Source organism: Phyllostomus hastatus, unplaced genomic scaffold (genome assembly GCF_019186645.2).
Source record: "Phyllostomus hastatus isolate PE091 unplaced genomic scaffold, TTU_PhHast_1.1 phas_contig_86, whole genome shotgun sequence".
NCBI lineage: Eukaryota > Metazoa > Chordata > Mammalia > Chiroptera > Phyllostomidae > Phyllostomus > Phyllostomus hastatus.
Window position 1 is genome coordinate 47,581,667 of NW_025333977.1, and position 12,342 is coordinate 47,594,008.

The window sequence follows — 12,342 nt, forward strand, 5'->3', positions numbered from 1 at the left end:
AAAGATGTAAGCATTTAGGATTCATGTTTAGTGGGATTCCTTGGGCTGCTACTTGGAAAATGTGTTACCAAAAGCTAGACTGCAGTAGGGAGACAAATCAGGAGGCAGGTTCAAAAACTCAGTGGGAGGTAGTGATGACTTCAGAGGTTTTGGCAAAGAGGATGGAGAGAAATAGACAGCTCTCAGGGATATTTAGGATATAATGTATATGATGAGAGAAGACGGGATTGGTGAAAGAGAGAGGGAGTCAAAGATGGTGCTCAGGCTTGTTGCTTGATAGATGGATGATGATTTATTCAAGGACAGAAGGCAACAAAGAATTGTGAGAAAGATAATGGATTTAGGTTTGGATGTACTGATCTGAAAAAGCTTCAACCTAGTGGGCTGCCAATTAAGCAGTTTGAAATGCAAAGAGCATTTTGGGCTAGAAATGCAGTTTTGAGAGTAAGTGCATCTGGATATCCATGTAGCCTGGGCCTTAAATCTCTGCTTCAGGAATCATAGAACCTGGGTTGAGCCAGCCCAATTATTGACTTTTGCATTGTTCAGTAAATTACCTAATCTAAGTAGTTGAATGGCAAACAAAGCTTCTCTGAAGAGGTGATATTTAAGCAGAAACTTGAAGCAGGGAGGTGGCAGGATCTCATTGATATTTTGAAACTTCACAATGGATTACAGTAGAAAAAAAGATTGGAGCTGGAAGAATGGCTCAGAGGTTGTGGAAAACATCAGACATGTACAAAGAGTAACTTTTGTCAATTAATGGATATGCATGATCAAGAGAGTGACAAGAAAACCTACAGATAGGAGAAAATATTAACAAAGCATATATCTGATAAAGGGTTAATATCTAAAATATCTGATGATCCAAGAAGGTGGCAGAGTAGATGGAAGCTACACTAACCTCTTCCAAGGACAAAACTGGAAATACAACAAAATTATAGAGAAACCATTCTGAATAAATAACTGAACACTAGCTGGAGAGAAGCCTTTTAACCAAGGACTTACAGAAGAAATCATATCGCCACAGTGAGACTGGCAGGAAGCATAGAGTTGTGAGGGGGCTGCCTGGGCTTCCACACATGGCAGCTGAAGTTCTGGAGAGATATTTCAGCAGCTGGTGGGGTCCCCCTGAGAAGTGTGGGGTCTAAACACCAAGCCGGGCTCCCCAGCCTAAAGCACCAGAGCTGGGAAAGGAACCCAAATAACATGTGGCTGTGAAAAGCAGAGGGGTTTCTGTCCTTCAGACAGAGATGGCTAGAGATGAAGAGAGCCTACTCAAGGGCCGACACACAAAATTTCATTTGTAGCCACTTACCCTGGGCTCCTGCAGAGGGAGGGCAGAGCAGACTAGAGCCACATGAGGAAAATTTAAGATTGATGGTGTTGGTGAGAGAGCTGAAGGATAAGCTACCAGGATCCCTGTGCTCAGTCATTCCCCATACTGAAGAAGCCATCTTTCTTGGGCAGAGTACTCTGCTCCAAGCAGCAACAACCTGGGGGGAAGCAATAACACCCCCTTGCAGGAATCCCACTTTCCCTACCTTGTGAAGCTTAAGCCAGTCTGCTGAGGAGTACAGCTGGAGGCACTTTTATTGATTAAGCCTAATAGAAAGCCTGCAGGTGAAGGTGGATCTTTGGAAGCTTTGAAACTTAAGCTGACCCTCCCATAGGTCCAGTGCTCGTAAAAGCTGGTCTTGGTGCACAGCTTGTTTCTCTTTCCACATGCACCCAGGTCCAGCAGAGGGAGGCACATACTGTGGCTTGCTGACAGTTCCAAACATGTTGCCCAGGGCCAGTCACAGGCAGCGTCTGAACAGGACCACACTAGAGTCTTTTTATATCGACATAATACGTAGAAACAAACACAAAGAGTCAGCCCAAATGGGAAGACAAAGAAATAGGCCCCAAGTGAAAGAACAAGGAATTCTTCAGGAAAAAACTAAATGAAAGGAGGCGATCAATTTATCAGACATAGAGTTCAAAGTAATGATGGTAAGGATGCTCAAAAGCATAAAGAGACATAAAAATAAAAAAAAAGAACCAGTAAGAAATTAAGAATGAAATACCTGAAATAAGTAATACATTGGAAGAAATAAACAGTAGGTTAGATGAAGCAGAGAATTGAACAGTGATTTGGAAGACAAGGTAGGAAAAAAAAACCCACCCAAACAGAGCAGCAAAAAGAAAAAAGAATTTTAAAAAGTGAGTTTCAGAAATCTTTGGAACAACATGAAGTGTAACAACATCTTCATCCTGCATCTACTGGAAGGAGAAGAGAGTGAGCAAGAGATTGAGAAACTATTTGAAGAAATAATGACCCAAAACTTCCTTAACCCGATGAAGGGAAAAGACACACACTTCCAGGAAGTGCAGAGATTCCAAAACAGCCCATACCAAGACACATCATACCTGAAATGGCAAAGCTTAACGACAATGAGAGAATCTTAAAAGTGACAGGAGATAAGCAGTTAGTTACCTACAAGGAAGCTCCCATTAGGCTGTCACTTGATTTCTCAATAGAAACATCTCAGGCCAAAGGAGATTGGCATGAAATATTCAAGGTTATGAAAAGCGAGAACCTATAACTAAGGCTACTTTACCCAGCAAGACTATCATTTAAAATTCAAGGAGAAATAAAGAGCTTCCTGGACAAGAAAAAGCTATAAAAGTTTGTTCCCACCAAAACAGTATTCTAACAACTGTTGAAGGGATTGCTTTTAGAAAAGAAGAAGGAAGAGAAGAAGCAAAAGAAAAAGAAACAGAGGAAAATAGTTTAAAAATAAAATGGCAATGGATACATATCTATCAATAATCACTTTAAATATAAATTGCTTAAGTGCTCCCATCAAAAAACATAGACAGCTTAATGGATAAGAGACAAGACCCATATGTACCATATTTTGTCATGTACAATGCACACCCACATTGTTCTGCACATTATACATGGGATTGTTATACCCATTATTATACCTATGGTATGTAATCATTATACCCATGTATAATGCACATCCTTATTTTTCCTTCAAAATTTTGGGCAAAAAGTGCACATTATACATGGCAAGAAACAGTATGCTGTCTCCAAGTGACCCGCCTCAGAATGAAAGATGCACACAGACTAAAAATAAAGGATGGAAGAAGATATTTCATGTAAATGGAAAGGAAAAAAAGCTGAGGTAGTAATACTTATATCTGACAAAATAAACTTTAAAACCAAGGCTACATACAGTAACAGACAATGGACATTGCATAATGATAAAGGGAACAATGAAAAATATTTAAAGAACTCCAATAATTTGACAACAACAACAAAACAACCCAATTAAATAAATGAACAAATGACTTGAACAGAGATTTCTCAATATGGCCAAGAAGTATATGAAAAGATGTTTAACATCACTAATCATAAGAAAAATGAAAATCAAACCCACCATGAGATACCACTTTACACCCATTAGGATAGCTAATTACAACAAAACAAGACACAGAAAACAAGTGTTGGCAAGGATGCAGAGTAATTTGAATGCTTGTATATTGCTAGTGGAAATGAGAAATGTTGCAGCTATTGTGGAAAACAGTATGGCAGTTCCTCAAAAAATAAAAAAATAAAGTGTTACCGTATGACTGGCAACTTCACTTTCAGACATATAACCAAAAGAACTGAAAGCAGGAACCTGAAAAGATACTTGTATTATAATGTTCCTAACAACAGTATTCATAATAGCCAAAAGGTACAACAAACAACCCAACTGTTTGTAAATGGATGAATAGATACAATGTAGTATATGTATACAAAGGAATATTATTCAACCTTAAAGAGGGATGAAGTTCTGATACATGCTAAAACATGGATGAGCCTTATAAAAATTATGCTGAGTGAAATAAGTGAGGTGAAAAAGGACAAATGTTGTTTGATTTCACTTGTATGAGGTGCCTAAGATAGGCAAATTTATAAAGACAAAAAGTAGAATAGAAGCTATTGGGTTGGCAAAAAGTTGTTTTTTTTTTCTGTAAGATGGCTCCAGTAGCACTTAGTTTTATTTAACTTAATTTGAAACTATTTTGTTACATTTTATTGTGATGGCTGTCATTTGAGCACTCATTTAAAGAACATCTAAATTAGTGAATTTTTGTAGTCATTTTGATATTGAAGACAGAAGAAGATATGCAACATTTGTGGCATATTATGGTTTATTATTTTAAGAAAGGTAAAAATGCAACTGAAACACACAAAAAAGATTTATGCAGTGTATAGAGAAGGTCCTGCAACTGATCAAATGTGTCAAAAGAGGTTTGTGAAGTTTCATGCAGGAAGTTTCTCACTAGGTGATGCTTCATGGTTGCCTAGACCAGTTAAAGTTGATAGCAATCAGATCAAGACATTAATTGAGAACAATCAATCTTTTACCACTTGGAAGATAGCTGTCATACTCAAAATATTCAGATCAATATAGTTATTGGTGAAAATGAAAAATGTGCCTTTTATTTTATAGAAAAAAACCATACATATTTTTGGCCAACACAATATTAGGGGTTGGGGAGTTATTGTTTACTGGGTATAGAATTTTTATTTCAAATAATGGGAAATTTCTGGAAATGAATAGTGTTGATTGCACAACCTTGTGAATGTATTTAATGCTGCTGGATTGCACAAGCCTATTTTTTCCAGAAAGGAAAACAAATGAATTGATCTGTCTAATGGTGTTCAGTGTTTTTTTTTAGGATTTTGTTAAGCATTTGATAACTTTTAAACTCATCTTTTTTCATGAACTCAAAAGACTCAAAGGTCAGAGTTCTCAAACTTGGACCCATCCCAAACACCTTAATAAATATTAAGCAGACACAGGAGCCAAGATAAAGGCATAGGTAAATACACTTTGCCTCCTTGTACAACCAAAGAATGAAACAACCAATTTAAAAACAAAAACAACCAGACAATTGAACTGATTGGAAGTCTGATGCTAAGGAGTTAAAGAAGAAACATTTATGCAGACTGGCAGGAGGGGTGGAGATGGGCAGCCAGGGAAGAGAGGACACGCAGCAAGGTGGCAGCTGGCAGACTAGGCAGTCCCACATTTGCATGCAGATAAACTGGGAGGCACCAATGGGAGAGTGAGACAGACCACACAACCCAGGTTTCCACTGTGGGCAAGATAAGGCCTCAGAACCTCTAGCTTTACAAACTTGTGGGGGTTGTGATGGCAGGAGAAATTGCTAGTCTCTTGAAACTGGGGTGAGAGCCAAGCAGCTAGCATTGTTCCCTCTCTGACCACTCACCCACATATAACACCACAATGCACCAAAGTGGGTTGCCTTGCCCTGGCAAATACCTAAGGCTCTGCCCCTTACAACATAAAAGGTGTGCCAAGCAGAAGAAATATGGCCCAAATGAAAGAACAGATCAAAACTCCAGAAAAACAACTAAGCAACAAGGAGATAATCAACCTATCAGATCTAGAGTTCAAAACACTGGTAACCAGGATGTTCACAGAAATGATTATGGTCACAAAGTAAAGGAAGAAGTGAAGGCTATACAAAGAGAAATAATATTCAGGGAACCAATAGTGAAGGGAAGGAAACTGGGATTCAGATAAATGATTTGGAATAAAAGAAAGAAAGAAACATCCAGTTGGAACAGAATGAAGAAACAAGAATTCAAAAAAATGAGGAGAGGCTTAGGAACCTCTGGAACAACTTTAAATTTTCCAATAAGTGAATCATAGGGGTGCCAGAAGGAGAAGAGGAAGAGTGAGAAATTGAAACTTATTTGAAAAAATAATGAAAGAAAACTCCCCCAATCTGGCAAAGGAAATAGACATACAAGTCCAGGAAGCTCAGAGAATTCCAAAAATGTAGGACCCAAAGAAGAACATGCAAAGACACATAATAATTAAATTACACAAGATTAAAGATAAGGAGAGAATCTTAAAAGCAACAAGAGAAGAGAGTTACCTACAAAGGAATTCCCATAGGACTATCAGCTGATTTCTCAAAAGAAATCTTGCAGGCAAGAAGGGGCTGGAAAGAAGTATTCCAAGTCATGAAAGGCAAGGACTTCCATCCAAGATTATTCTATCCAGCAAAGCTATCATTTAGAATGGAAGGGCAGATAAAGTGCTTCCAAGATAAGGTCAGGTTAAAGGAGTTCTTCATCACCAAGTCCATATTACATGAAATGTTAAAGGGACTTATCTAAGAAAAAGAAGAAGATAAAAAACTATGAACAGTAAAGTGACAACAAACTCACAACTATCAGCAACTGAACCTAAAAAATACAAAACAAAATAAACAAACAACCAGAACAGGAACAGAATCACCGAAATGGAGATCATTTGGAGGATTATCAGCAGTGAGAGGGAGTGTGGAGAATGGGGAAAAGGTACAGGGAATAAAAAACATAATTAGTAGCTACAAAATAGACAGGAGGAGGTTAAGAACAGTGTAGAAAATGTAGAAGCCAAAGAATGTATATGTACGATCCATGGACATGAACGGAGTGGGGGAATGCTGGAGGGAATATGGGTAGTGTGCAGAGGGAATTAAAGGGGAGAAGAAGAGAATGGGACAACTGTAATAGCATAATCAATAAAATATACTTAAAAAATTGAGTTGTCTTCTTAGCGCCCTGGCTGGCATAGCTCAGTGGATTGAGCGCTGGCTGGGAACCAAAGTGTCCCAGGTTCGATTCCCAGCCAGGGTACATTCCTGGGTTGCAGGCCATAACCCCCAGCAACCGCACATTGATGTTTCTCTCTCTCACTCTCTCTATCTCCCTCCCTTCCCTCTCTAAAAAATAAATAAATAAAATATTTAAAAAAGAAATTGAGTTGTCAAGTTCCTTAATTTCAGGTACCAATTAAAATTTTAGTATATGAGTGGACATTTTACGATTTTTTAGGGGAGGCATATTTTTAAAAAAATAATCTTTTTTCTGATTTACCTTCCAGGTGATGTTAAGTTTTCTTTGGTGAAGGTGTCTATGCCAGAGGGTGCATAATTCCAGATGATTTCCTCAGCAGCAATGTAGTAGTGTCTAATGTGTTTCCTATGGCTATTGTCCTCTGAAGAAGGCTTCTTACAGTCTTGTACCAGGAAAAAGGCCTGCAAACCAGCTGAAAAACACAAAGGAACAGATGTGTTAATAGAGCCAATGTTTCTCCTATTGCCTTGTAAATGACAGATGGAAACTGAAAAAATAGATAGCCAAAAACAGTTACTATAATTTAGGGGAAACAGTTATAAATAAATTACTACTGATGGAAAATTCAAGCAGTTTTTTTTTAAACTTCTCTATGTAACATACAGAAAAGATATTAATGAGTAGTGTTTTCGAAAATGTGGTACGATTTTCTGTGGGCTTTTACATGGGAGGTCTTTTGATGAGAAAAAAAGACATTAATAAATAAGTGAAGAAGAAAGGCTTTGCTGTGTTTTAAAAGGTAGTGTGGGGTAGAGGAGGAGGAATGGAGTGGACATCCGTAGTTATTGTTCTCTCACATGAAATGGTCGGGCATGTGCTGTGCCAGGCCTTCTGCTGCCAAGGTCACATGTGAGAAGTGTTATGTTTGAAGGTCAAAGCAACATATCCAAAGATCCAGATTAAGCCTTAATTTCTTCAGGAGACCAGTATTACAAACAAATGTTTTTCAAAAACTAGGAAAGTTTTATTACATTATATGAAAGAGACAAAGAAGGGATTTATCAAGTTAAATCAAGGAATAGCTGACTCAAATAAAAAACGAAGTTGGTTTGGACAACAATAAAAAAATACAAAGAAAGAATAAAAAAAATTGGCTATATTTGATAGAACCAAGTTAAAAAAAACAGATATTTTCAGCACAATATACAAATATTACAGTGTTCACAATATGGTGTAAATTTTACAAAGCTGAGAAACTGTACACAGTATTATACTTTAAGGGCAGTAGTATACTTTTAGGGCCAATTGTTCTCTTCCAAAAATTAATATATTTTCCAGATTTCATTAGTTTATAAATATTTCAGTCTTTCAGTCTTTTAAAATTATATTATGGTGCATACCATCATAGGAATAAAATTAAATTACCTGTTCAAAGTTCATATCATTCCCAATATATTTAGCTTTTAGTTTCTGATTACTAACGATTATTGCATTAGTAATATAACTGAGGCAGGACGTTTTTTTTTAGCTGACAGCTAATTTCAGGTAAAGACGTCCTACCTTTCAGATGGTTTAGATTCTGACAGCTAAGAATCCATTCTCCAGGGTTCTGGGCCACCATGAAAGCCTCAGAAAGGGTAGCAGGAAAGAGATTGATTGTATCCACACGGTAGTTCTTGTAAGTCAATGTTTGGCCGTGGAAGAAAGCTGCATGCACATCAATTTCATTACCCATGCCAAAAAGATACCATTTCACTCTGTCCTCTGCACACATGGACAGTCCTGGGAGACTTCCAAAAGCATATCCATTCACAGCTGTGAGTCAAGAGCAGAGATTGTAACTGATAGACATTGTTGCCTGGGATAATGATAGTTACTGCTGCAGAAATAAATCAATTTGGGATTGAAAACACCTGGCACATATACTACTATTCTCCCCTCTCTTACACCCACATCAGTCATTACTAATCAGTCACAGCACTCTTTAATTTTGGACCTGAATTCAGCTTCAGGATTCTTTTTAACACAGTACTAGCAGATGAACATGACACTGAAGATAAAGCCTATTTGCTGTTTTTGTTACAAACCATATTTGTTAATACAGATGTGTGCATATATACAAAACATATACACAAGTAGTGAATACAAAAAAGACAGATGGTTATTTAGTAATGATCATTAATTATGTTGATGGTGGTAGTATGGATGATTTCTTCTTGCTTATCAAAATTTTTCCAGTTTTCTATAGTAAAAATAAATTGATTTTGTAATAAGAAAAAAAGAAAGGGCTTTTTAAAAAAAAGATTGGAAGGCAGAATTAGAAGACAAATATCTGATCTCACCTTAAGTGGAACCTAATCAACAAAACAAATAAGCAAGCAAAATATAACCAGAGATATTGAAATAAAGAACAAACTGACAGTAGCCAGAGGGGAGGGAGGAGGGGATAACTGGGGTAAAAACAGGAAGGGTCATCAAGGAACTTGTATAAGGGGCCAATGGATAAAGCCAAAGGTGGGTGGGAGGTGACAGTGGGTGGGGTGGAAGAGAGTGATAGGGGAAATGGAGACACCTGTACTTAAACAACAATAAAAAAATAAAGAATGTTCTGTTGAAAGCTTAAAAAAAAAAAGAAGACATATGGAGAAGGAAAGAAGAAATACAGGGGACCAGTGAACAGAGCCACAAAAACCTAAAAGTTTAGAAGCAGAATGGCTTGAGAAAAAAAGAAACAGGGTCAATGTTAAAACTGAGTGGTCCTGGAGATAAGGTGGAAATTGGTTCTGGGAGGCACTGTGACAGTACCCAGTGCAACCAGGATACCAAACCAGCCCTATCCAGACTAGAATTTTGAGTGTCTTTTTCTAACATCTATTTTTGTTAACAAAAGGAAAGAGGATCTTCTAGCCGTAATGAGCAAAAGTTGGAAACAAAAATCTGTATTTTCTTAATAAGTTTAGTTTTTTGCTTTGATAGTACAATTATTCTTGTATTCTCAGTTTCTTAGTAAAGGTTATTTTGAAGAAACTAAAAATAAGCAAACAGAAATTAAAACTTATTGGTCTAGTTAGTGTAAAGGTATTTGACTTATACAAATTCTGAATGATAGAAAATCTTACTGAGCTCATTGTTCAGTCTCTGAGAATAAAATAAGAGCCTAGGCAGAAAAGAAAACATTTCATTTCTTCTAAGAAAACATTAGAAGAAATAAAATGAACTGAAATATAGAAGAAACAATGCAAAGTGAGGAGGGACAATGTGTAAGGGAATACCTTTTAGAACTATTTTCCTAAGTATATAATAGTTTGATGTTTTATGATAGCATGATTTTAAGCATTTAGTTTAATAATTTTAGGCTATCTCAAATAATTTTTAGAATGAGTTTGGAAGATAAATATAGAAATATAACATACATATGCATCAATCTATAAGTGATTATTTTTATCCCTATTTTAGAGAACAATTTGGTGAATCTGGCCTTACCTGTTCTAAAGTTTCAAAATGACCTGTTTAGCTGAGTATCAAGTTGCATGTTCAATATGTTTTGTTATCAGAGCCACAGACCAGAAACAACTTATTCATATGATATAATAAACCAGCAGAATTAATGGATCAAGAAAAATATGATAAAGGTAACATATCTTTGTCAATCTTACAATGCATTCTGTTACTCTCCTGGAAGTCTTCGTTGTCTGCGTCAACTTTCTCTGGTTCGGAGCAGTAGGTTTGAATGTTGTCGTCTAGGTACCAGCTGAGATTTTCATCCACCACAGAAAACATCACTACAAATTCTTGGTCAATATTTTTTTCTTTTTCATTATCCAAAGAATCTAAAGTGAAAATTGTTATTTCAGTAGAACTTTATCTTTACCATGTATTTAAACATGTAATTTATAATTTTAAAACTTTTTATTACTTATCTTCCTCATAAACCACAAATTTAGACTAGTCACTTCCGTTTTACAGAATTGGAAACATTTTGGAAGTTTTATGTTCAGTGTTATGGGCTTGGCAGACACTAATATATTTGGATGTTCAGTAACCACATAACTATTAAATGCTTTTGGGAAAATGTGAAGGTTGGAATTCAAAGTTGTGTATACATCTTCTAGTGCCTTCAGCCACAAGCCAAGTCTTTGAAGGTAACTAATGATTGTTCAAGCAAGAATTAGATTTCAAGATCTTGATCTATGTTGTCTTTTTTATGATATTAGAAATAGATAATATGATATTTTATTTACCAACACAAAACAAATAACCACAGACCTGTCACCAAGGAGTGTCACTAAGGGAATCACGTTTGGGTAAAGTCATACATGTTTTCAACTCCACTGTCAATTTAGATACAGCAAACCTCTCCCCGAGGAGAGCATATTTCCTGTAGCTCAGCCATATGTATGAATGTTTGTTCCATTTATCCCTTCTTCTCCTATGCTGCCCTGCTCTTCCCTTCCTTCCTTTTTTCTAGACTCACTTCCTCTCCACCTTACCTGCCAAATCATAACACAGAAGACTTGACTTATACTTAAAAAACAAACTGCCCTCTCTGTCTCTTGTCTTTTGGTCATACTTGTATATTCTGAACAATAATGAGACAATGTACCTTTTTTACAGAATATTAAAGGTCCGATGAGTCCTGAGGCAATATCTCTTGGAGCATCAATGTGAGAGTGGTAAATTCTGGTCACACAATTGCCATCTTCCTCAGCAGGACTTTGTTCTTGAGTAGCATACAGCACGTATTTATACTGCTCACCTGGATTTACTTTGTCATCTGCTTTGTGAAAATCCGTGGTGTTATCAGGGTAGATGGCCCCTAGGAAGCAACATGCAATGAAATTGCAAATTGAATGTGTTTGAATTTAAAAGAAAGAATAGATATTTACTAATTTATTCAACAAACACTTATTCAACATCTATTACATGTCCCCTTGGGGGATGCAGTGATATCCTATTTGAACACAGAGGCTAGAGGGTTTGTAACTTGACAGAAAATGTTATCATTATTTTTCATGTCAACTAAGTCTTCAGGGAGCAGTAATAGAAATATCAGGAGCATAGTGACTTTTGGTTTGTAATTTGAAGAACCACTCTTGCCTTAGAGCCATGGTATGGACGCATGAACAAAATGGCTATCCTCTCCTATAATTTGAAACTTTTTATATAATATTAGATTTTTGCCTGTGAAGTAACCATGGAATTTTTTATTGTTTTGCTTTTAATTGTGTAAATATCCAAACATATTCACAAGTTAAGAGAATAATATGTTGGACTGCCATGTTCCTATCAACCCAGGTTTAACAATGGTCAACTCAAGGCCAATCTTGTTTCATCTATACCCCCATCCACTCTCGCCTCCATCACCATCTAATTATTTTAAAGCAAATCCCAGACATCACATCATTTATTCATAAACACTCAAGTATGTATCTCTAAAAGATAAGAACTCTTTTTTCTTTTAACACAAACACAAGTATCATACCTTAAAAATGATTAATAAACTAATATACCATAAAATTGTAAAAAAGAAATAAGGTGGTAGTCATATGCCTCTATGCTATGAATGTAATTGTTGAGTTCATAAAAAGAATATAAAATGTGTGATTAAAACATTCACCTTCTAAAATAATAACTCTGTTTTTAAAAAGAATAGTAATTAATCAAGTCTAATTTTATCTTAATTTTCAGACTTGATCCTTATA

At 36.3% G+C, this 12,342-nt stretch overlaps 1 protein-coding gene across 2 annotated transcripts in view; it reads right to left on the bottom strand.

Annotated features, from left to right (window-relative positions):
• Nucleotides 1-12,342, bottom strand: part of LOC123827557 (ceruloplasmin) — an 80,842-nt gene that overhangs the window by 52,346 nt on the left and 16,154 nt on the right. For both annotated transcript variants that reach the window (XM_045852093.1, XM_045852094.1), the window contains exons 3-6: nucleotides 11,244-11,456; nucleotides 10,297-10,470; nucleotides 8,201-8,455; nucleotides 6,941-7,112 (exon numbers count right to left, since the gene is read on the bottom strand). In XM_045852093.1, the coding sequence (XP_045708049.1) occupies nucleotides 6,941-7,112; nucleotides 8,201-8,455; nucleotides 10,297-10,470; nucleotides 11,244-11,456 (814 nt within the window). The remainder of the gene's footprint in view (nucleotides 1-6,940; nucleotides 7,113-8,200; nucleotides 8,456-10,296; nucleotides 10,471-11,243; nucleotides 11,457-12,342) is intronic.